General features: G+C 44.7%; 1 protein-coding gene across 2 annotated transcripts; it reads left to right on the top strand.

The window, feature by feature from the left end:
• The first annotated feature begins 2,691 nt into the window (after positions 1-2,691).
• On the top strand, positions 2,692-25,767 carry SYT13 (synaptotagmin 13). Of its 2 annotated transcripts, none has more exons than XM_076344441.1 (6): positions 2,692-3,190; positions 12,419-12,641; positions 14,563-14,697; positions 16,315-16,628; positions 20,691-20,820; positions 21,088-25,767. In XM_076344441.1, the coding sequence occupies exons 1-6, from the start codon at positions 3,008-3,010 to the stop codon at positions 21,390-21,392; spliced, it is 1,290 nt and encodes a 429-aa protein (XP_076200556.1). In that variant the 5' UTR covers positions 2,692-3,007; the 3' UTR covers positions 21,393-25,767. The 2 variants fall into 2 exon arrangements, with proteins under 2 accessions (XP_076200556.1, XP_076200555.1); XM_076344440.1 differs by having other exon boundaries at positions 14,557-14,697.
• The last annotated feature ends 258 nt before the right edge of the window (positions 25,768-26,025 follow it).

The raw sequence follows: 26,025 nt of genomic DNA, 5'->3' as shown, positions 1-26,025 counted from the left end.
GCAAGTCTCTTTCCAATGGCAGATGTGACAGATAAAAAAGCTATGTGATTCTGGACAATATCAGTGTGAATGGCCAGTGAGAAAGGTCATTAGCCTGGCCCCATTTTAGCCTACTACTGCTTTAAAGAAAAAGAAGAAATTTTATTATTGGGTGTTAAAACAAGCAAGTGTAAAGCTGACTTTGAAATACATTTATGGTCCAATTTTTCTTAGAACAGGATGTGTTAAAAATAAGCAACCATGATAGATAGATGCAGTGACGGTATGTGCCAAAGCTACAGTTAAATTATGTATCTGTACCAGTTACATGCATCAGTGCACACACAAAATTCCGCAGTCTTTGGCCTGTTGCTTGTAGAAGCTCACATACTGCTAATATTCAATGTTTAGCAAGAGCTGTTTTGTTTTCCTAGCAATAGCAGCAAAAGGCTGCTGCCTGGCTATTATTATTAAAATATGATATCTGATGATGATTCTGTACATCTTACATTTCACAGCGTATACAATTTCTGGTAAGAAAAAATTAATCTTTGTATATGAGCAGCTAGAAAACATCTTGGAGATGTATACTATTAAATTATTGTCTTGCAGAGAGATTTTGATGTGGCCTTCCTTCCACAGCCTGTTGTAAGCAGTCTTTATATAATTCTCAGAACAGCTTGCAGAAAACACATGAAGATTGCATCTCATGGATGTACTGAATGCCTTCTCCGCTCCAAATCTCCATCAATGTATTCTACCCTTAACAACACCTTTTCATATGGTTTCCAAATCTCAGGGGCCTCTGGTCTAGCTGTGTTAGGTTTCATTAACAGGTTGAGGAAGAACCCATCCTGTGGAGGAAACCAAAGGCATCTAAACAGTGTGTTCATCCTTTTTGTCCTCTTTCAGACTCTCCTCTCTTCTACCCTTGAGTGGTGGTGGAAGTCCGTAACAATATGGTACGTTCTTCAAATTCAAGATAAAACCTCGTGGCCCTATGATTACGATGTTACCTGCTCAAATATGGGGTGAATGAAATAGTTGTTAGGTAAGTCAGCAAACGGTTGCAACAGTCTACCTGTGGCAGAGAAAGTTCAGATGAGCAGAGGTAAGCACAAGGATGCTGCTCAAGGCTTTGGAAGCTCCTGAGCCACAAAGAGCAAGAAGCAAAGGGAGTTTTTAGTCAGATTTCTCAATCCCCTCTATGTGATGTTCTTTGCACTACAGAGCACAGCGAGAGATGTGCCAGTGGTCCAGCCTTGTGTGGCCACTTTTGTGTTCTTGTATAGACAGAAGACAAAGCTCAAGGTTTTCCTTCTGTGGCCTGAGCTGAAAGGCCAGTTTCCATGGGCTCAGCAGTGTATTGGGGGATTATCTCTGCTTAAGGAGTCTATCGTGATTCTCTTCTTGATGGGGGGTTGGGAGGGTTGGAAGTGGGGGGCGAGATGCGTGTCTGACAAGCCTGGTAGGGTGAGGAGAAGGCAAGATGATGGAATGTGCACTGCATCCATAAGGATGCTGCAGTGTTAAAGAGGAATCTTTAACAATTAAAGTGAGTCGGACGTGTGAGGGAAGCTTTGTGTCAGGGAGGTGAACATGTCATCTATAATGGAACAAAGGCTCAGTGAGTCATGATGAGTAAGATGTGAAACATCAAAAAAAAGTCAAGAAAAATATATGGCAAAACCTGAGCTGCAGAAAGATCAAAAAAACTGAATTTCTAAACATTTCTGTGTACATAGTTGATTTTTTTCCTGATCCACAGGCATCAACTGTATTCCAAAATAGAAAGACAAAGAAACTCCCAGTAGAACTGGGTATTTTTTCCAGAGCCTTTTAAGGAATATTTTGCTTCTTGCTTACTAGTTCCACTCTGGCCCAGATATATAGTGACCCAGAATTATAATCATCTTCTGGCCACTAGGTACTCCTTGTGAAGTACCCAGAAAATGGTTGTACTTGTCATAAGAAACACATCGAAAGATGGCATTTATTCTCCTCTTCCCCAAGCTGGGCAGTCTGAGAAATAAGGCAAAAATAAATGAGTCAGAAAAAGTTAATCACTCCACCACCTCAAGAGAAAACTGAGACGGACATGTAGCCTTCAGGTCTATTCATATAGGTTCTTCTTACTGTGGTCACCAGCTCACCACCTGACACCGGTGTAGTAAGCAGTATGACTAATACCTAGCATATGTTGTTTGCTCTCTCATCCTCTCCAGAGGAAGCAGCATATGCGCCAGTGTGTCTTGTTTGATAGGATTTTCTGCTGTCTTTTTAAATTGAAGTGCTGCTCTGCGTTGATGCTACAGAAAGCAGCTCCAAAAGGTTCAGACCCTGCGCTTTGAGGGGAAGCTGGTGAGGTGTGGGACAGTGCTTAATTCTTGCATGTGTTTGTTCCCCAGCCTCTGAAGAGTAAGAAAGTTTCGCCTGACTTACATGCAGGCTTTACTCTGACTATAGTGCTATCATGCAATGCTATCATAACAGGGCTTCTCAGGCCGGCACCTTTTGGCAATTGCTATCTTTGCCTTAAGACAGAAAAATTCAACCTCTTGAGCAAATTAGCAAGCTGGCACTCAGAAATATTGCTAGAGAGCTGATCAAACATTTGGATGCACTTTCTGTGAGTTAGCTAGCAAGGCCCAGCCCCTTCTGCTGACGTCTTTCCTCTCTATCACACATCAGACTTTTCCCAGTGGAGCTGGAGAACAGGCTTCAATGAAAACTGCCTGTTTGCAGCTATATGGAGATTGCAGGCACCACAATCACTATTTCCTCTACCTGACCTGGAGCAGAAACTCCATCATCAGGATAGAAAGGTAGCCTTGTTGCCTAGCAAAGGTGGGATGATTTATCTCTGTCTCTAGATTGGTCCTTTTGCTGCACAAGAGAATTGTTTTCAGACTTCCAAGGAGAATGAAGCCAGGCTAGAAATTGGAGTGGATGTACGAGAGCTGCTCTCCCAGGGAGGAGAAGAAGTCACAGGGTTTCTGTGCTTTTTATTCCTGTGCAGCGCAGGACAATGGTTTTATCTGCCCCAGTTATAGCCCTGGGGGCTACCTTAGGGACTGCAACTAGCATCCTTGCCCTCTGTGGTCTCACCTGCTTCTGCAAATGCAAGCAACCTAAGAAAGGACTCTCAGAAAAGGACCAAGAGGAGGACACAGAAAATACTAAGCCCAGTGTGCTTCAGCCAGTCCAGCAAGTAAGACACAGTCTCTAATTTACTCTGTGATTTTTCTTTAAATGCAGAGGGTGGGAATGCAACTTCTTTGTTAGGCTACTCAGCATGTGATTTATGCTGCCTATTTATCTGCTTACTGTGTTCAGGGTGTAACAACATGTTAATGGGAGGAGGAGCGAGGGAAAAACAGAGATGGGCTGGGTGACCCACAGAATTACCGGGGCAGGAGACAGCTGCCACATTGCCAAAGAGAAAGCTGCTGATGGCAAAAATAGGGGACGAGGACTGGAAATGCTGCTTAGCTGTCAAGCTAGATCACAAGAGAAATCATTTCCTGAGGAGAGAAGACGGACTTTACCAGGTAGCATGGAACATTGTAAAGAGGAGATGACTCCTGCTGGGATCTCCTATAGCAGCTATTTCTCTAACTCTATTCATGATATCTTATGGTTCCTGCAGGATAGTTCCCTGTCAACAGCAGGTTTCTTGTGAAAACCATCCCTCCTCCTCCTCCCTCTGCTCCTCTAACTGAGTGGATTAATTATGTGTGAAGTTAAAACAAGGCATTGAAATGGTAATAAAATGCAAGTGAGAATCTAGAATCTAGCGTGATGACTGGATAATCTCATCACACTGTGAAGTGCTTTTTCACTTACTATAAGAGCAATGTGGAGTATGGATAATGTCAGGCATCCCTGTGTGGTCTTTCTTTCTTGTTAGAATCCAAAAACCCTGATTTACTCCTGAGCTCAGTGCAAGAGAGAGCAAGGGGAATTATAGGACCCTTCTAATATACTTATTAATGGGAAGCTCTCCTTCAAAGGGAATTGTTTGACTGATTTCCTGGGTTGACTACGGTCTTTAACATGATCTATAGCACTGGTCAGTCTCTGAAATTATTACCTGTTGGCTGTCGCTCTTGATGTTTGTATGTGCCTATACGTCCTTTTCACTTTCATCCAGCCATTCAATCAGATGTTATGCTATAGCAGCCAATTCCAAAGGCCAGTGATCCATTGTATAACAGTCTTTGTTTGCCTTTTAATTATCTGAGCTGCCTATTACTTTTGTATTCTTAAAGAGTGTAGCAGGAGTCCTAATTTAAATTCTCTGTAATGTTTGTAATTACATATTCAGTCTCTCTCTGGCTACCACTCTTTGGCTCTTAGTAGAAAAGAGCCCTGGCATCCTCATGCTCCTGTTGCAGTTTGTTCTGAGGAAAGATGACCAAATCTACTAATTGTATTCTAAGATCTGGTGCAGATACACAGAATCACATTACCAGAGCTTCTGATTGCTGTGGGGTGGGAGGATGGCTCCACTGACATGGATGAACATCTGCACTGAGCTTAGGACTTCTCAAGAGATTGCTGCTAATTCTGAGCGTTCATCCATGAGTACAGTGAATACCTCCTACTACCTGTTTGTATTTTCCTAGGATGAATTTCACCTGCTATTCTGTTTGATAGTTTTGTCATGTCCTTTCCAGGTTCCTTTCTTGTCTTTTCTAACCCATACAGGGGATTTGCCAACTCCTGTATGTAAGGATGTACAATAATGCTGAGATTTTCCAAGTTTACTGTTAAAATGAATTAGAAATGTGTAACTTTTACAGTCATATCACTTTGCATAGCATTTTTTCTAGATGTTGTCTGGAACAACACTACCCACAGATAACTTTACCATCAGTCTCTTTCTACAAGAGACTTTTTGTTGTTGTAATCTTCTAGCTCAGAAACCTCTCAAATCTTTACCTTAACTCCATCCTTGGACTGGACATTTTTCTTTTATACAGCCTTTTGGGAAACATCTTGGGAAAGTGTTAATCCGTCCAGGAGCTTGTCCTCCAGGGTGTCATCCTGCTTGCATGACTGAAATAAGCACTAAGTCACCGTCCAATTAAGCCTCCAACACCCAGCAGCTATTAGGTTATGGTCCTCACAATATTTCTACATTCATCAAGTTTTGCCATAACTTAATCCAGTATTTGACCAACAGGGATCAAATTATTCAACCTGCCCCCAGTGTATCACTATTACCTGAGTGATTGCATTCTTTTAGCGTTGCAGACTTTCTAATTAGAAGTATTATTTCTAATGTTACTGGTTTGGGTTGTTCTTTTTTTTAAGAAATCTGGACAAATTATAGCAGCCGAATGAACATTCTCTCACAGAAAGTGCAAAATGTTCTTAGTTTGCATATTCTGTATGTTTAACAATTCTTTCCAATTAAAATAGTTTTCTTGCCAGGAACGTGCATTCTCCTACGTTGTCACTGATTCAGAATCAATCTATATACCTTGAAGGAATGAATCTCAAATTGAGTTCTAAGCTTGTGAAGTTTTATTATCTGTGGCTATGTTTATAAATTGTCCTGTTGGGACTTTTTTCCAACTACGTTAGTACACTGTATGTCCTAGTCAGTGCTTGACATACTTAATTATTGAAGCCTGTCAGGGCCACTGATTCTGATAAACAGAGACGACAAAAGAAAGATGAAGCAAGACTGCATTTTATTCACTTGGCATGTCTCCCATGACAGTGATGCTTGTATTTGCTATAGACAGAGGCTCCCCATGGATATGCCCTGCATACGTGAGGAGGAAGAGTTCGAACACAAAGATTACAGAATAATTAAAAACTGCTGTAAATTTGCAAAGTCTCAGCAAAGCATGCAGAATGAAGATTCCTAAACGCATCCAGCAATGGCAACAATCTGGTGCATTGTTTGAGTGACACTGGGCAAGGACCCAGAAGGGTCAGTTGCAGCCTTCTTGCTACTTTTGGCTTCTTTGCTTTCACTCATTTTATGCAGAACTATCTGAACTCTTCTGCTCATCTCTTTATTTAAGATACTGCTGCTGATTTGCAAAGGGAACTTCCATAGGGCACTGCTATGTAACCAGATTAGCAGACAGCACTTGGGAACAGAACTGGCAGCAAAAATAATAAACAGAGGCAGATGCAGTTGGAAGAGGGAGTGGGCTAGTCCCACTGTGCTTGCATATGTCTCTCATCTCGAATTCTGCAGAGCAGACAGACAAGAGGAATATTTAGACCAAGTGGAGCTCTTAGTTGCTGTGTGCTGATGGATTTCCTGACTAAATGTCTGGCTTTTAGCAAGTGGAAGGTAAGATTGTACTAACAATACCTCACATTTGTATGGTGTTTTTCATCCCAAAGGATCCCAAAGTGCTTCATGTGCTAGCAGCACACAGCAATGCAGGCATACTGCTCTGGTGTGATGGTCAGTGACTGGTAGCACAGCAGCCTTGCACAGTGGCTTCAGGAGAGAAAGAACAGCAGAGACTGAACACCCCATGCAGGCACTGTATGCGTGTTAGAAGTAACGCCTTTGCAGAACAAAAGCGACCTGGTTTTTCAAGCTGTTTAGTGATTCCTAACATATTTTGCTTAGTTGGTCTGCTTTAATTTTAGAAGAATGGAAAACTGCATTTAAGGTTTGGATGAGTAACTTCCAATTTCCTATGTATTTTAGGACTGATGAGGCTCACATCTCTAAAAGAGGGATCTCACTTACAGACCCGCACCGTATGACTTACATAATATCTAAACTCAGCTGAATGCTAGGTGGGGACTGCACATAGTTACCTCTTTCTTTCTCAACCCACTTCTCTTTCAGAGTCCTTAAAATTAGACAAGACGAAATGCTATGTTACATAGTGGACTTCCTAAACACTGATGCGCTGGTTGCCTTGAGAAGACGGAGTTGCTGACCTAATTAGTTCTTTACCACTGCCAAGTGCATGTAACCATAGTGCTATGATCTCCCTAAGCAGAGTATGACTAAAGAGCTAAAGTCCAAGACTGCTCTTAAGCTCTATTTCTTGAGGAATAGGTATACTCCCTCAGGACATGTGAACTGGGACCACAAAGTCCCAACACAGACGAGTGCTTCAGGGCATCATAGAATCATAGAATCATAGAATCCTTTACGTTGGAAAAGACCTTTAAGATTATCAAGTCCAACCGTTAACCTAGCACTGCCAAGTCCACCACTAAACCACATCCCTAAACACCACATTTACACATCTTTTAAATACCTCCAGGGATGGTGACTCAACCACTTCCCTGGGCAGCCTGTTCCAATGTTTCACCACTCTTTCAGTAAAGAAATTTTTTCTCATGTCCAATCTAAACCTCCCCTGGCGCAACTTGAGGCCATTTGCTCTCGTCCTATCACTTGTGACTTGGGAGAAGAGACCAACACCCACCTTGCTACAACCTCCTTTCAGGTAGTTGTAGAGCACAATAAGGTCTCCCCTCAGCCTCCTTTTCTCCAGGCTAAACAACCCCAGTTCCCTCAGCTGCTCCTGATAGGACTTGCTCTCTAGACCCTTCACCAGCTTTGTTGCCCTTCTTTGGACATGCTCCAGCACCTTAACATATTTCTTGTAGTAAGGGACCCAAAACTGAACACAGTATTCGAGGTGCGGCCTCACCAGGGCCGAGTACAGGGGCACGATCACTTCCCTACTCCTGCTGGCCACACTATTTCTGATACAAGCCAGGTCGCTATTGGCTTTCTTGGCCGCCTGGGCATACTGCTGGCTCATATTCAGCCTGCTATCAGCCAACACCCCCAGGTCCTTTTCTGACAGGCAGCTTTCCAGCCACTCTTCCCCAAGCCTGTAGCGCTGCATGGGGTTGTTGTGGCCGAAGTGCAGGACCCGGAACTTGGCCTTGTTGAACCTCATACAGTTGGCCTGGGCCCATCGATCCAGCCTGTCCAGGTCCCTCTGCAGAGCCTTCCTACCCTCGAGCAGATCAACACTCCTGCCCAACTTGGTGTCGTCTGCAAACTTAGTGAGGGAGCACTCGATGCCCTCGTCCAGATCATTGATAAAGATATTGAACAGAACTGGCCCCAGTACTGAGCCTTGGGGAACACCGCTCGTGACCGGCCATCAACTGGATTTGACTCCATTCACCACAACTCTTTGGGCCCGGCCATCCAGCCAGTTTTTTACCCAGCGAAGAGTACGCCCGTCCAAACCATGAGCAGCCAGTTTCTCCAGGAGAATGCTCTGGGAAACAGTGTCAAAGGCTTTACTGAAGTCTAGGTAGACCACATCCACAGCCTTTCCCTCATCCGCTAAGCAGGTTATCTTGTCATAGAAGGAGATCGGGTTAGTCAAGCAGGACCCGCCTTTCATAAATCCACGCTGACTGGGCCTGATCACCTGGTTGTCCTGTATGTGCTGTATGATGGCACTCAAGATGAACCACTCCATAACCTTCCCCGGCACCGAGGTCAGACTGACAGGCCCATAGTTCCCTGGATCCTCCTTCCAGCCCTTCTTGTAGATGGGCATCACATTTGCTAACCTCCAGTCAACTGGGGCCTCCCCGGTTAGCCAGGACTGCTTATAGAGGATTGAAAGTGGTTTGGTGAGCACTTCCACCAGCTCCCTCAGTACCCTTGAGTGGATCCCATCCGGCCCCATAGACTTGTCTGTGTCTAAGTGATGTAGCAGGTCACTAACCATTTCCCCTTGGACTATGGGGGCTTCATTCTGCTCCCCGTCCCTGTCTTCCAGCTCAGGGGGCTGGGTACCCAGAGAACAACTGATTTTACTGTTAAAGACTGAGGCAAAGAAGGCATTAAGTACCTCAGCCTTTTCCTCATCCTTTGTCACTATGTTTCCCCCTGCCTACAATAAAGGATGGAGATTCTCCTTTGTCCTCCTTCTCTTGCTAATGTATTTATAGAAACCTTTTTTATTGTCTTTTATGGCAGTAGCCAGATTAAGTTCTAGCTGGGCTTTGGCCCTTCTAATTTTCTCCCTGCATATCCTCACAACATCCTTGTAGTTGTCCTGAGTTGCCTGCCCCTTTTTCCAAAGGTCATAAACTCTTCTTTTTTTCCTGAGTTCCAGCCAAAGCTTTCTGTTCAGCCAGGCCGGTCTTCTTCCCTGCTGGCTTGTCTTTCAGCACGTGGGGACGGCCTGCTCCTGCGCCTTTAAGATTTCCTTCTTGAAGAATGTCCAGCCTTCCTGGATTCCTTTGCCCTTCAGGACTGCCTCCCAAGGGACTCTGTCAACCAGGCCATTAAACAGGCCAAAGTCTGCCCTCTGGAAGTCCAAGGTAGCAGTTCTGCTGACCTCCCTCCTGACTTCTCCAAGAATCAAAAACTCTATCATTTTGTGATCGCTATGCCCAAGACAGCCTCCAACCGTTACATCACCCACAAGTCCTTCTCTGTTCACAAACAAGACGTCCAGCGGGGCGCCTCCCCTGGCAGGCTCACTCACCAGCTGTGTCAGGAAGTTGTCTTCCACACACTCCAGGAACCTCCCAGACTGCTTCCTCTCTGCTGTATTGTATTTCCAGCAGACATTTGGTAAGTTGAAGTCCCCCACGAGAACAAGGGCTAGCGATTGTGAGACTTCTCCCAGCTGCTTATAGAACATTTCATCTGCCTCTTCGTCCTGGTTGGGTGGTCTATAACAGACTCCCATCATGATATCTGCCTTGTTGGCCTTCCCCGATTCTTACCCATAAACACTCAACCCTATTGTCACCGTCATTAAGCTCTAGACAATCAAAACCCTCCCTAACATACAGGGCTACCCCACCGCCTCTCCTTCTTTGCCTATCTCTTCTGAAGAGTTTATAGCCATCCATTGCAGCACTCCAGTTGTGCAAGTCATCCCACTATGTTTACGTGATGGTAACTATATCATAGTTTTCCTGCTGCACAATGGCTTCCAGCTCCTCCTGTTTGTTGCCTGTGCTGCGTGCGTTGGTGTAGATGCACTTCAGCTGGGCTATTGATCCCGCCACCTTTTTTTGCGGAAAAAACCCTAATTCCTACACGATCATTCTCAGGCACTTCCATGGTTTTTAACACATCCATAACCCTTGCGTCTTTCCTGCTGCATGGATCTCCATCCCCTACCTCCACTGAGATGGCAGACTGAAGGACCTCGCTAGCACACTGCCCCTCAAACATTGGCATGCCACCCCCAGGCTTATCTCTAGTGAGCCTGGTTTTATCCCTTTCCCTCTTCAGATCTAGTTTAAAGCTCTTTCAATGAGCCCTGCTAACTCCTGTGCAAAGATCTTTTTCCCCCTTTGAGACAGGTGTACCCCCTCTGTCACCAGCAGGCCTGGTATCGTGTAGACTGACCCTTGATCAAAAACCCCAAAATTCTGCTGGTGACACCGGGGCTCAGAGTCAGGTATTGATCTGCTGGCTCTTCCTGTTTCTTCCCTCATCATTCCCTGCAACTAGAAGGATAGAGGAGAACATTACTTGTGCTCCTGATACCTTAACCAGTTGTCCCAAGGCCCTGAAGTCTCTCTTGATTACCCTCAGACTTCTTGCTACAACTTCTTCACTGCCTACCTGAAAAATCAATAATGCATAATAATCTGAGGGCCGTACCATGGTAGGAAGCTTTCTCTTCATATCTTTAACCCGGGCTCCAGGGAGGCAGCAGACTTCCCTAAGAAGTGGGTCCAGTCTGCCTTCTGTTGCCTTCAGAAGGGAGTCTCCTATGACAATGACACATCTTTTTTTCTTTATGGAAGCAGTTTTGACGCAGGGCGTAGGCCACCTTAACCTTGGCGACACTTCCAAGCTAGACAAACCATCATCCTTGTTATTGTTCGGTTCCACTTGCAGAACCTCATACCCATTACGGAAGGGCATCTGGGAAGGTGGGGTAGTCACAGAGGAGATGTGCCTGCTGCACCGGGCAGGAACTTGTCACCATTGCCCCCTATCTGTTAAGTCACTATTTTCAGCCAGGCAGAGAGAGGACAGGGAATCCTCCGTATCACGTGTCCTGTCTGCCTGTTGGGCCTGTCTCAGGGAAGGTAGGGTGTGATTCCAGTAGTCTATCTCTCTCTTGTTCTCTCCCTGATACTCCTCAACCTACTCACCTCCTCCCAGAGCTCTGTCAGTAAGTGGATGAGTTTCTCTACCTGGGTGCACCTCCCACAGGTATGCTCACTACTGCTGTCTGATACTGGCATAAGATCTACATTCATTATTAATAGGAAACAATAAGACTAATGAAAAATTTTAATTATAATTACGAACATTTTCTGGCTCACCCTGAATCTATATTTAACACAGAATAGGTTGGCAGGCAGCGGGGTTGGACAGAATCCCACTGCACAATAATCAACCAAAATGGCAGTTTTACTTCTGCTTTTTGTCCTTCGTATTTTGGAAACATTAATAAAATCTGTTGCAATGGTCAGGGTCATTTGCTAGTCAGCTTTTGTTCTTTCCTGTTCCTTCCTGTTCCTTTCTTTTCCTTTCCTATCCAAATATAAATGAATCAGGAATGACTTCAGTTGTGAGCAGAGAGGATTCTTTCTTGGGATGTAAGGAAAAGAGGACTGTTATATTCCACTAAAATATTTTTCATTGTTTTGGGATAACAGTAATGGCTTTGTGACAACCTTTGCTTGGGCTGCCTGAGCATTACACCGTCTTTCAGGTTCTTCTGCTCATTCCATGTTCACAATTCAGCAGGGAATTGAAATGTTAAGAACAGACTCAGACATAAATCCAAATTTCAGTCCCGGTATAAGAAAGGGGAAATGTGTGTCTGGGGGTCAGGTGGAGCTCCGGTCCACAGAGTCAAGAGGTAGTCCAAGAGGCTGAGATGACCACTGAATCAACTACTCTTGGTATGCCATTGCAGGGCTCATTTGTTCAACCAGTTCTCCTTTGTCTTATTACACCATGGTCGTACTTGCTCCAAGTGACTGTATGATCCATGCCTTTGCCTTGCTAATGCTTACTACACTTTCATGTAAAATGTTCTGAAATCTGTGGGTGGCTATAGCCTTTTGATCTTGGATTTGACTTCAAACATCAGGGTAAAAAATACCATCTCTCAGTTATAGCAAAATGAACTTCATGGTTGATTTCTGTGCTAAGGGAAAACACAGACTTATGAAAGAATTTTTAACTGGTGCAGGAGCAGAGGAAAAATCAAACAATAAGAACATATCTTTTCCTTGTTGCAACCAAACATCTGTAGAGGAGTAAATCTGGAAAGACCTACACCAAGTAGAAGGGTATTGGCTTTGGCAAGAAAATCTCTGGACATACAGGCAGTGGTTTCTACAACTTAAGAAACAATTAATGGTAAGAATGACCAGAGGCACCGTCTTTTCTCCCTTTGTCTCAGCTCATTTAACATTGAGAGAATTGGAAGAATTAGTCTAATTAGTGCAAAGTAATAAACAAGGTTTTAATTTTCAGTTCAACATTAAGAAAACTGCAGAGCCAGTCCAGCCTCGAGCACTCCTGAAGTTTCCCAACATTTATGGCCCCAAACCAGTAGTAACTTCACCTGAAATTGTTAACTACACACAGTATTCCCTGAAGACAACAGAAGAACCAGCTACTGGAAAACATACTGGTTTGGATGAGAACAGGATGAAGATACAAGTCAACGAGGAGCTGTTTGTTCTCCCTCAAAACGGTAGGAGCATTTGGTCTTCAGACTAACAATTGCTTTTCTGGGTGTAGATCTGTAATACTTCTAAGCATAATGTGACTGTAGTTAGAGAAATAAATGTGAAAATGAAGACATAGGGTGCTTTTCGCTCTCTTATCATGAGCATTGTAACTGAGTTCTGTCTTCAATGCATGTGTTTAATAGAAAGTAGTAATGGAGCTCATCAGGACATTCAGATAACAAAGCTGTAGTTGTGTCTGGCTGTAATTTTTTTTTACCTAAACATCTTTTGTGTTGAAGAATCTGGCTCACTGGAAGTAGACATTTTGTAGAAAAACATGTATTTAGTGTAGTTTTACTGAGAGCAGTTGCCAGAGTGTGGGTGAAATACCTGGCCAAAACTAGGCAGAGTATCTTCTCCAGGACAAATGCTAGCTATCCAGCAACTGTCCTTGTCAGGGACATTGGCAGCAGGGCTTCAAGCTTCTACTTTATTTTCTCTGCTGCTTTTTTTCCACCAGTTTGGTGATATGGTCTTGGCTTGTTGTAATGTGCAGTGAAACCAAAGGCTGACACCTCAGACATTTTTGCCAAACAGAATTCTTGTTTTCCAGCCAGCCCAAAGGGTAACATGCCAAAGCCTGGAACATAAGATTCCTGGAGCCTGAGAGAAAATGCAATGTTAATTATATACATCTGGCAGCATGTCTGTGTTGCTTCCATACCGATTTTTACCTTCACAGCTGTCTTTTAACAGGATAATTGACTCTTATGGTTACCAATTAATAAAACCTTCCTGAAGATTTGCCAGAGACACAATGCCATCTGTCATGGGTTTTTTTGAGAGAACTCTTTTCTGTTTTTTAAAATTGCTTGAGATTATATTTTTGTCCTTCTGGGAGGACAATTGCTACGTTAACCCCTCCACCCTGAGACTTGTGAATACGGAAAAGAAAGTACCATGGGAAGCAGCTGCATTGGAGGAAGAGACTGTCTGAGCCACATCCTTAGGTGTCAGAGAGAAGATTATAGGGTGGAGAGGCTGAAGGATGATGGCTGCATGTAGGCTAAAGCTTTATGTAAGTGTGTTAGTGTAAGAGCCTCTCTGCACTGCTAATGGCACAAAGAAGTTTGCTTCCTGCTGTGCCTGATTTCATAGCTCAAGTGTTGCTGAAATAAAGCAAGAATTGTTGCATTCTCCTTTCAGTGCCACATTGAACTGGTCTGGACTGTGGCTGAGATTTTTAGGAGAAAATGTGCTGATCCCACTATTGTTTTCTGTGTGAATCAGACCTGACCTTGCAGATAACAGCTTTTGATGACAAAAAGCTGTGGCTTCCCTTTTAATCTTGCAACTTGCTTTATTTCAGTATGAAATATGTACTCAACTTCAAAATCACACATGGAGAAACTGCCTTACAGCTTCCCAAGCTCATTATCTTCAACCTGGTCAAGCGCTATGGAAATAGATGTCTTCTGCATTACAAAGACTGTATTGTTAAAATTAAAAAACGTTTAGAGAGGTCTGAACTAATGCAGAGTTGCATGGCAGCTCAAAAGCAGACTCAAGTTCTCATTCCAAAGAACACAAGATTTAATTCACCAATGCGTGTTAAAAACAATTTAAAACAATATAACAAGTAATGAATGTAGTTTAGATACCTTGGCCTAGGCATAAGGTGAAAGAGCAAGTGTGTGAACCATCTTAGAGCATAAAGTGGTAGAGAGCAGAAGGCTTGTCCAAGTGCTGCAGAAAAAGCTGAAAGTGTGAGAAAACAGAGCAATAAGGAGATATGGTGATGGAGGAAGAAGGAACATAAATTATATTCCTGCATACAAGGTGCAGGAATAGTAAGATATTTAGAAAAGTCAAGTCAAGACAGGGTGGATTTGTTCTCCTCAGAAGGTGAAGACCTGCTTGCTAAAGGGGTTATTTCAGTTCCAGGTGTAGTAAAGGACGTGTGTGTCACAGAGCACTTGAACCCCGAGAGGGCAGCCAGCTGTAACCAGGCCCCTGAGCTGCGCTACTCCCTTGCGTATGATCAACAAAAAGCCGAGCTGCGTGTGGCCCTTCTGGAAGGTAAGGGGCAGAGATCTTCCACTGGTGTTTCTCCATCTGGAGGGTACAAGACAGCTGTTGATTTTACAGAGAGTTCCCCTCCTACCTTAAAATCAACATGTGTCCCCAGGACCACTGGATGTTTCACTGGTTCTGGGCTTGCAGAATAGAAATACCTGGCAATGTCACTGCTTGAAGTGAGCGTGCAGGGCATGGCTTGGGAACAATTGTTTGCACAGCTCAAAAGCAGAAGTCAGGAACCAGGATGGGCTCCTCTAGTCCCAGACATGGTACAAAGCAACATCTTCTTTTTATTTTTTCCTTTGGGGGCAGAGGGGAAGGGATTGCTATCTCCTTCCTCTCTATAACTTCCATTCTTCAACTTGACCCACTCCCTACTGTCTCTTCCTCAAGTCAAGTCAAAGGCTGAGGTGGAGATACCAGACTTATCTTGTAGGCCACTGAGGAAGGTCCCTCTGGCTGCACCTGGCCAGGCGGCCAGGCTCTGTGTCACTCTCTGAAGTGGGAACTGACAACTGTAACAGCTTCTCGCTCAGGGCTGGAGCATCATCAGTTCCTCTGGGAAAGTAAAATAAGCTGACTGAATAATTCATGCACAGTGCAGATCTCTGTGGAAACCTAATCAAATCACACCCTCTGAAGCAAAAATTGAAAGGGTGCTAAATGGCAGCCGCTGCTGTGGGTCACCTGCCAGCAGCAAGCCCACAGCTTCCCTCCAGGGTGGACACCCGCACCTCCGGGATGCCACCCTGGCTCTCCTGTACGCATGCTCCTCCCTGGGTGCCCCACTGCCACCGGGGTAGGATCCAGCTCTGTTCCCCAGCTCTGCTCCCCCAAGAAACCAGGAGATCCCTGTGAACCATGGGACCTGGAAGCTCAAGAGCAGCTGTCCTTGGACTGGCTGCAGCAAGGACTTCAGTTTTGCCCACAAAGCCATACTGTTTCATGACCCCTCGGAGGAAGGCGTGTTCTTCTTGCTGCGGAGAAGGCAGAGCAATTCTGTTGATGCAACTGAAGAGGAGTGTGAAATGCCATTCTCACTCTAGGCTTTTCAGGATAAAAGGGATATAAAATTAGGGATTAGTGTCTCTTGACACAGGCCTTTTGGGCTGTGGGGTGGCTTCCGAAGGAATCATTTACCAGAGGTTGGACAAGCAGAATGTAATAACACAGACGTATCCCACACTGGCCTGCAGGGCTGGGTGTGTGCCAAGAGGGATGTCTCTCCCATCTCTGATGTCTGTGACTGACCATCCTACTTTTAAAGCCTTTGTAAGAAGCTTTCTTTGTGTGCCAAGGTAAAAGTAAATGAGAGCTGCCCATTCCTGTGCCATGCTGTGTCTCATTTCATTGCTGCTCTGCATCTTTCAACAGAGCATGTTTCCTTGAACTCAGCTGTTGCTCTCCCAAACACTAACAGAATCCTTCTGCAGTGGCAGAAAGACAAAACACCACAGCATGGGCTCACGGCTTAGTCTGCCCCGTGCAAACAGGAACAGGGGTCAACGTCTATGCAGCTGTTTTATTTTATGGCTCTCATGAAATAAGCAATTTAGCCACAGATATTTCAGGGCTGTCTTTTGTGAGAGGTCCTTACAATCAATCTTTCTTTTCCAGCTATGCATGGCAGAATGAGTGGGGACCAAGATGCTGGCTGCCATTGCTACATACTGGGCACACTGGTGAGCAGGTCCGGTATTGCTGAGGCCCAGACAGAGCTGAAGAAGAAGGTGCTTCACACCCTCTGGGAGGAGGTCCTGCGATTCCCATTAATGGAGGAGGAGATGCCAGAGGGGACGCTGACTCTCACCCTGAGAAACTGCGACAAGTTCTCCAGACACAGCATTGTGGGACAACTCAAACTGAACCTTGCTAACGTGGAGGAGTCCTTTGGGATGGCCCAGTGGGAAAGGCTAAAGACCCCAGAGAAGGTATGGACTCAATCTGTGTCGGTAGTCCAGAAACTCTAATGATTAATTGTTTGGACAAAAGAAGCCCTCTTCCAAGAGGGCTGCATGTCAGTGGGTGGCTTTATTTGTTTGGAGCCAGGTTTAGAGGGGTGATGTGTGACTGCAGAGGTGACTCAGCACTGCCCTGTGTTGGTCTGTAGCTAGCCATTTCAGAAAGCAATCAAAGCCCCATCAACCCAGCCCTTCCATCTACAGATCCCAGCAGTTAAGATGTGTCAAAACTCCCTCTCCTACTCCCTCAATTACATGACAATCTGACACTGATATCTGTAATTCGAAGCCTATGTCTAAAGAAAGTTACGTGAGTTTCTGTGAATTAGCGATGCAGGGCCATGGTGGCAAGAGTTGAAATACCAGAGAGTGCCTACAGAGCAGGATGGAGGGACTCTGCAGAGCTGGGTGCGGGTAGGGCATACGGTGGCACCCCAGGGAGCCTTAAGCTAGGAGTGAAATACATTGTTGGGAATGAAATATTTGACTGAAGACCACTTATCCTTACTGGGATGAATCCAGCAGTGCTATTCATTCTGGGAGATGTCAAAATATCACTCATTGCGTTGTGCTGGTTTTCTTAAACATCAAAACCTCCCTTTCCTTCCTCATCCACACCTTCCCAGCTGCACAGACAGGGAAAATGGAGGGAAGGATTCCAACAGTACTTGAAGTAGGTACAGGGGATGCTTCATGTGCCCTAACTTGCACATTTCCTCAGGAGCCTTTTCCCTGCCATGAACTAGATTATTCTTCTAGCAGCAGCAATGCACTTAACAACATGGTAGCAGGGTGCTGCTATTGTTGCTACTAGTACATCACTACAAACAGGTACTTATTGTGCTCTGGTGTGGTACGGTGTGAGCAATGCAAAACACCACCAGCATTGTCGCTAAGCATGCTGAAATAAATTATTGCCTGTCACCATCAGGGGTGAGGGCTCTCCACTGAGTTGGCCACAGACACAGAGTACAGAGTTAGCATTTCTGATTTCCAATAATGCTAATTTATCTGATCGCCACTTGAATGCTAATAGGGCTGGCCACTCTAAAAAACCTCTGGCAGAGAGTGAGGTGGCAGAAATAAATGGGTGGTCTGAATCAGTTTAATAAACTTCAAGCACAAGGCTAAATATTTGCCTAATAGCTGTAAATTGAAATGAGTTCCCAGTCTGCTGCTGTAAAAAGAGATGTCCAAAAGAAATTATTCCAATATAATGATTTAAATTCCTAAACTGAGAGAGATGGAGCTCCCCCACCCCCCTAATCTACTGTAGTATCTGCTTTGTAAGCAATACCCAAGGAACAGCCTCTTCACAGCAATGGTCAGTTGTCACTCAAGTACACCTGATAGAGTCCTGACATACTGGGTACTCCGCCTTGGTCCAGCTTCACAACTATGCATAGAAAAAAGGGCAGCATTCATTTCTTCTCCAGGCTGACAGCGCAAGGTTAACACTAACAGTACTGCTGAACAGTGCCCCAGTTTGAGCTGAGGATGTGCAGTGAAAGCTGAATTTGCGTCATCTGGGACCTGAGAGAGCCAACCATTGCACAGATAGCTTATATACAGATCCTGAATCATTCATCGAGAACCAGAGCAGGAAGGAATGAGGAAGAGCTGATCAAAAAAGAGGAGCTATTTTTGACAGCATCCATCCAGGAACAAAGTTACTGGGCTTTGTTTAAAGTCTGACATTTCCGTGAAAAGCCATGAGCTGCAGAAATTTAATTCCTACCTTCCCAGTAATTCTCCCACACACAAGGGAAAGAGCTCAGAGGGGAGCTTACAGCTAACCAGGTAATGTAATTAGTATTCAGGAATCCATGGACTGCTGTGAGCAATGCAAAGCGTAGATATTGCAGACAGATATCCTGTCTTCCTTCCCTTCCAGTGCTTTGCTAATGACAGTGATGATAGTGGCTCCTTGCATAGCACCTTCCCTTTTGTGATTTCACGGTGCCTTGCACATTGATGACCCCCTGATGCTTTTTATCCTTATTGCACAGAAAGGAAGACTGAAGCTCTGGTGGCTGTGTGAACTTGCAAGGTTGCAGCACAAAGTGCGGGTTATGGATTTAATATGAAAAAGAAAAAAACCAAAACCCAGAAGGAGAGGGAAGGAAAAGTACCTCTGGCTTGGTCTCTTCATGAAAAACTCCAGCAGAGACCAACCATTGGAGGTTTTGCTTTCATGTGGATACAGGCTGGTCAAAAACTTGATCAGAAAATTAGGAGCTAGAAAGCCATAAGCACAAGATGTGACATGTGTGTACAATGTGTGTGTTTGTGTATGCATGCGTGTATGTGCACGTTTACAGAGCCCTGCCACCCCCTACCCCCCAATCTCCACTGTATCTATCTGTGCCTGGAGCTACAGGAACCAAATTCTAGCCAAGAGCTATAGAGTGGGACCTGGCGAGATGTAGAGGGGATAAATAAACAAAAGCAGCTTATGACTTGCCTAAACAGTGGTTTTGTATTGAGGTGGTATTTGTATTTGTCCCTCCATGTACAAACACCTATTCTTTTGTAGTGGACATACAGCCATTTGAATCTGCCTCTGTTTGTTTTTATGTGTGGGTTTTTTTAAGATCCACTTAGATTTAGGTCAGGATTTATGTAGGTGAAATGCATATGAGCCTTTTGTTGCTACCTGAGTGCATGAAAAAAAGATTTACTTGGGCTGATTTGGGATTGAATTTCAGGCTTCCTTGCTAATGGCCTCCCACCTGATTTGTACACGACAAATAAGTCATTCAAACCAGACAGCGATGACAGCCATGTTTTCTGGAGAGTCAATCAGCTCACACGGAGCATACAGGGGCCTGTCCTTGCCTGTTACAAGTAACCGGGTGAAAACTTAATTTGAAATATTTATGGCTCACTTAGAAGCAAGAGTGCAGAGCACAGAAATGGCCTGGAGAAGGGCTGTCTGTCCTAAAGCGTGTAAATCATGCTAAGCAGTCCAAAGGGAGTCTATTGAATTGACATTGGCTTTCTGGGACTCTTCTGGGTCATTAACCTCACACTAAACCAGATTTCTGTCACAAGCTCCTACTCACTGAGGGAATAACTGCTCCCCTTTTGCCCCTCACTGCAGGTTGGCAGCTCTGCACACACCGGCGTGGGCTTTCTCTCCTTCCCCACGGGATCCCGAGGAGGAAACAGCACTGCTCTCCCAGGAGAGAGCGATGGGTGGTGTGGTTATGTCCCTCTGCTTCCCCCCTTCGGGGTGCTTGTCCAGGGCAAGCGGGAAGGAAGGGGAGAAAGGTCAGGAGGCTAAGAGGCCAATCACTAATGGGAAGAAAGGAATAAGAAAAGAAAAGAAAAAAAAAGTGTGGCCCCCTGAAGTGAACGCCTGATGGTTCAGAGCGTTTGCCCTGGAGGAAATCCCGCAGGGGCAACAGGGGGAGCTGCTCACAGGTCAGGAAGGAAGAGTAAAGAGGCTTTCAGGTTGGCTGGGTTTTTCCCATACCAAGTAAGGGTGTCAGAGAAGGTTCAACTCCAGGTCCAGGGTCTGGCTCTGTGGCAGAGTCTACACTTTCCCAGGGAGCCCTACACTCCTGCTAGGCAGTGTGGACTGGGGTCCACGTCTGGTCAGAGCCTCGTCACAAAAAGAGCAGCTGAAATGAAGAGTGAATTATGAAAAGCAGTAACGGAAGTAGGGAATGTAAATAAAGGGCAGCTAGATAACCTCTTAAAAAAGGAGTATCTGACTACTTGCATGTAGTTCAGCCCCAGCTGACTAAATATTCCACTAAAAGTAGATGTTAGGAAGCAGTTACTTTCCAGCAATAAAAGAAAGCAGTAACTAACATGATCGGGGCCTTACGAGGGGAGGAGCCCTCTCAGACATCTTTGCCAGATTTATTCTCATCCAGTGTAACTGGAAAGATTTCCTGTACAAAGACAAGGAGACAACTTGGTTGGTCCACGACCTTCCACCCATCATCTTGTACTATTTAGTTTTCCTAATGTTATGGCCAAGATTGTATAAAAAATTAACCCTTCCTGTGTCTCCATTTCCAGGAGCCATCTACAGGCCATGGGGAGGTTCTGCTCTCTATCAGCTACCTGCCAGCAGCTAACCGCCTGCTGGTGGTGATTATTAAGGCTAAAAATCTCCATTCCAAGCAGCTGAAAGATCTACTTGGCAATGGTGAGTAGAATAGCAAGAAAACAGAGACTGTTGTTTCTGCTATTTTGTAAATCTAGAAAGAAAGTGGGAAGGGTGGTGTTTGGCAGAAAAAAATAGATGCTTAGCCAAAGAGATTTGAATAATTTCTAAAAAGTGAAAACCAAACCCACCAAGATCAATGTTTCTTATGTTCTCTCTCGCAGTCTGATGTCATCAGTTAAAATTCTCTTGCATTCATTTTGTTGCATGCTCATTAATATGGTGTCTCTCTCTCCACTTCCTACACAGATGTTTCTGTCAAGGTGACACTGAGGCATCAGTCCTTGAAGATGAAGAAGAAGCAGACCAAACGTGCAAAACACAAGATCAACCCTGTGTGGAATGAGATGATCATGTTTGAGGTGCCTCATGAGCTCCTGCGTGCCTCCAGCGTGGAGCTGGAAATGCTGAGCCAGGATGGTGCTGGGCAGAGCCACGTGCTCGGCAAGTGCAGCCTGGGCTTGCACGTCACGGGCACAGAGAGGAACCACTGGGAAGAAATGCTGAGGAACCCCAGGAGACAGATAGCCATGTGGCACCAGCTCCACGTGTAGGCTCATCAAGATTACTGCCAACCAGATTTCCACCAGGCCTCTGAGCCTGGGGGAATAAGCTGCATTTCCTTCCACCTTCCCCTCCACAAAGTTGCTCGGCACAGCATTCTTCTTACATCACCTTCTCTGATTTTTCTGTCTCATCCTAGCCCAGGAAACTGTCTGGAAAATGTCTTTAAAGGATAATCTCTCACCTCATCAAGTGGTTCTCTCAAACAAGGGATTTGGCTGCCTGGATGATTTGAATTAATTTTATTAGCCTGCCCACTGTCATTTCTGTGAGGTCCCTCTTTCTGTAGAGGAGCACAGGGGACCTAAGGTATCATGGAAACGTAAGCCACTCCTTTGCATCTGGCACTGTCACCCAAGTCCCTTGATGAGTGCTGGCTGCATAATCACAAACATGCAGCAGATGTTTTACCAGTCACTGTTTTTCATAATACTTTACAAGACTGTGAGAAATGAAGATCACAAAACTAACTTTCCCTGCAGACCCAAAGTATCAGTATGAAAGAGAGAGTGAAGCCAACGTGCAGTAGATGGATACCTAGGAAAAGATACAGAACTAAGGGAGAGAACAGAGGAAGAAGAGAGAATGAGACAGTCAACACTGTCATCCTGTGTAGCCTTTGAAGCAAACACTGACAAACAAGAAGTCAAATACCTTCCTTCACTTTTGTTTCCTGGAGTGTTTGATACCTTATATTTAGGATTCATGAAAACTGCTGGAAATATGAATGTTTCAGGACCCTTTAGCAGAATACCTATATCTTCTATCTTTCTCTAGTGTCACCCAGGAAGACCCTAAACATGGACAAAAAGTTATTTTTGATGTTACCTCCAAAAACTTGGACCAAGTCTTTCTGCTTACTGCCATCTTTTCTGTTTGGGTTTTTCTGTGCTAGAAAGTTTCAGATAGTCTAATTATATTCCAGGCAACATCTAAGACTAGACAAAAGAAGTGGGATCATTTCATACCTTAGCAGTTGATTGATGGTTTTGGTTTGACAGTTAACTATTGCACTCAAATCCTCATACCAGCATTACTCGAAGACAACCCTTAAGAACTGCCATGTATTTCGTCACTTCCAGACAGAAGGAATTCACTGACCAGACAGACTCTCCAGGGCTTGTATTTTTGTGTGCACTTTCAAGATTCAACGTGGCTTAAATGTTACTGTTTACTGTCCTTTTTTTGTATCTAGATGGACTGGAAGTCTGGCGTTGGCAGTGATGATGTTATGACCCCATAAGCACACTGCTTGTCCTACCACTTTATTTCAAGTAGTAGACACAGCTTTAAGGGACTTGCATGGGGACAAGGCATCCAAAAATCTAAAACCAGAACCATATAGTTTGTAGCACTGAAAAACTCAGAGAACTTCATTTTTGCAGGGTCAGCTTGATCCTCTGTTTAATTCAAAATATTAAGCTAGGCTTTATCTAGTATCCATCCCATTTTGATGACTTAATCCCATTTTGATGACTTAGTCAAACAAGTCTAGCAGACTGTCAAGTGAAGGCTGCCATCCTGTTGGCAAAGGGAAACCACCAGAACCAGTATCTGAAAACTGGCTGAAGCACCAGGCTTCATTTAGGGGAATGAAGTTCAGCTGGAAGCCAGTCACTAGTGGTGACTGGGGCTAGTGGTGGGACTGACACTGTTTAACATCTTCATAAATGACCTGGACAATGGGGCAGAGCGTGCCCTCAGCAAGTTTGCAGATGATACAGAACTGGGAGTAGTGGTTGATAAACCAGGCGGTTGTGCTGCTGTTCAGAGGGATGTGGAGAGGCTGGAGAAATGGATTGACAGGAACCTCCTGAAGTTCAACAAGAAGTGCAGAGTTCTGCAGCTGGGGAGGAACAACTTCATGCACCATTGCAGGGCTGGGGGCTGACCATCTGGAAAGCAACTTTCCAGAAAAGGACCTGTGTGTCCTACTGGACACCAAGTTGAACATGAGCCAGCAATGTGTTCTTGGAGCAAAGAAGGCCAACAGTGTCTTGGGCTGCATCAGGAAAAGCATTGCCAGCAGGTCAAGGGGGGTGATCCTTCTTCTCTACTCAGCACTGGTGAGGGCAAATCTGGAGTGCTGTGCCTAGTTCTGGGCTTCCCAGTGCAAGAAAGATGTGGACTTACTGGAGACAGTGCAGCAAATGGCCATGAAGATGATTAAGGGACTGGAGCATCTTCTGTAGGAGGAGAGGCTGAGAGAGCCAGGACTGTTCAGCCTGGTCAAGAGAAGGGTCGGGGGGGCCGGGACTTATCAATATGTATAAATACCTGATCTAGGAGAGGAGAAAAGAAGATGGAGCCAGACTCCTCTCAGTGGTGTCCAGTGACAGGACAAGAGGCAAGGGCACAAATCGCAGTACGGGAAATTCCATTTGAACACATGAAAAAACAAATTAAAAAAAACTTTTTTACTGTGAGGATGGTTAAACACTGGAACAAGTTGCCAAGAGAGGTTGTTGAGAGTCTCCATCCTTGGAACCACTCAAAATCTGATGGGATACAGCGCTGAACAACCTGCTCTAATTTACCCCGCTTTGAGCCGGGGTGGGTTTGGACAAGATGATCTCCAGAGGTCCTTTCCATCCTCAATGATGCTGTGACTCTGTGAAGAGACCAACAAGGTTGATGCACACTGAAACCTCTGCTATCTTTACACTGCTATTCCCTTTCTAGGTGGTGTAGCCAGGAGTTACAGGATCATTTTGAAGAAAGTGATAAAAACAGCTTTGACCAAACAAACAAACAAACAGAAAAGCAAAGTATGCCAATGAATCTTATACCCAATGTTTTAATCTCTGATATTGCTCCACTGGCTAGACGGAATTTAAACAAAAAGAAAATTGGCTTCCTGTTTTGCTCTATGGGTTTTTGTTTATTAACAAAAAGCTGTAGGATACTGTGAATAAAACAGACACAGGGTTTTAGTTGATAGTGAATTCTTAATAGTTGCTGTGTTCATGATTTGCCTGTAGATGTTCCTATAGGTTTGGAATCATTATTTCCATTTAAGTGCAAAATTCATTGTGATGTTGGCCTATTCTACATATAGGTTCCTGGCAGCGCTGTGATTCTTCCTTCTTTTTAGGATAATGATAAGAAGGATAACTTCATGGTATGATGCTATTTGGCTGGCACTGGAAAGCCTGAAGGGCCAAATACTTGCCTTGCTGCCAAGAGATTTCTCTAGTTTTGCCTCCTGCTTATTTTAATGAGCCTTTTATAACATCTTGGTGACTGATTGTAAACAGCATTATCTGCCTCTGCCCCTGGTTATTTTGGCAAACCCTGTAATTAGATAGCAATCCTATAGCATCTAAAGGAATAGCCCCTCGCAATCTGATTTTGCTGTGACAAAATAATGCCTTCTTTTACAGCAGAAAAATATGTGTATACACACTACTTAACCACAAATCTGTCTTAGGAGCAAAGTGGTGCCACCAGTGTTAACGTAGGGTGTTGTTCCCTCCTTTGCTGCAATAGGATTTAAATGGGGAAGAGAGGAAGAGTGAAAATGCATGCACCTTTCATGGCTGGATCATTTTTGTTGTCCGGCATTTTAGCCTGGAAAGAATGTTTCTCGCATTCAGTGCAGCCTGAACAAAGACTGCCAGGTGTTTATTCAACGAGGCAGCCATTTGCTGCGCCGGGGCTGAAAGCAGGCACAGTGAAGGGTACTGGCTGTCCTGAACAGGAGGAATGCTGCGTACGTGTGGTACCGGAGGGGCAGGGACGCTCAGCCCGGGCCCTTTTGAACTCTGTTAATAGGAGCTGTTTGTCATCGCATTCCAGCGCCTGCCCAGGGCCCTGCCCTTATCCCTCTGAGCCTCCTGTGTCGCCTGTTTAGCAATGCTTGTATGCCCCTGAGCCCCAGCACCCCAAGGGCTGGAGGTGCTAAACTGGCCCAAGCAGACAAACTGCGGGGAGCTGTCGTGGTAGATGACAACATCACGAATATAAATGCAACGTATTTGGAAATGCTCAGCGCCATCATACCAAGCGGCTTCAGCAACATGAGCTCTAAAAGTATCGCTTAAGCGCAGTATGGCCAGAGAACAGAGCCAGACAGCCCCGTGGTTTCCAGCTCCTGAAGCTGTAAATACAGGAGCATCAGCGAGCACCACAAACATGTCTTAAATTAAGGGGTGCTGCTTGTAAACTGCATCATAAGAGAAGAAGCAAAAAACCAATTATGGCAATTAACATTCTTAACCTACATGTGTCATCAAAAATAGCCATTAGATTCCCCAATGGCTATTCAGTGGTTGCACTGATTATTTTTCCTACTATAACCTGTTAATATGAAGAAACTGGAAGCAAAGAGACCAGGAAGGAAGGAAAAAAAAAGGGGGGGGGGGGGGGGGGCAGTGTATCTGGTCAGAATGAACAATCCTTTTCACAAAGGGACAGAGAGTTGCGAGTTTAAGGACAGGGATTCAGAGTCCCTCATCCATTGACAGAAACCAAACAACACGACTGCGGTAAAACAGAACGAGAAATGCAGCTCTCATATTGCATCCAGCATCGCCTGGGAGAGGTGGTCTGGAGGGGACTGAGAGGCCAGAGGAAATAACTTGTGACTACATTAAAGAGTTACTTGGTTAAAATATAGATTGT

The sequence above is a fragment of the Aptenodytes patagonicus genome, chromosome 7 (assembly GCF_965638725.1).
Source record: "Aptenodytes patagonicus chromosome 7, bAptPat1.pri.cur, whole genome shotgun sequence".
NCBI lineage: Eukaryota > Metazoa > Chordata > Aves > Sphenisciformes > Spheniscidae > Aptenodytes > Aptenodytes patagonicus.
This window is presented reverse-complemented; position numbering and strand designations above follow the sequence as displayed.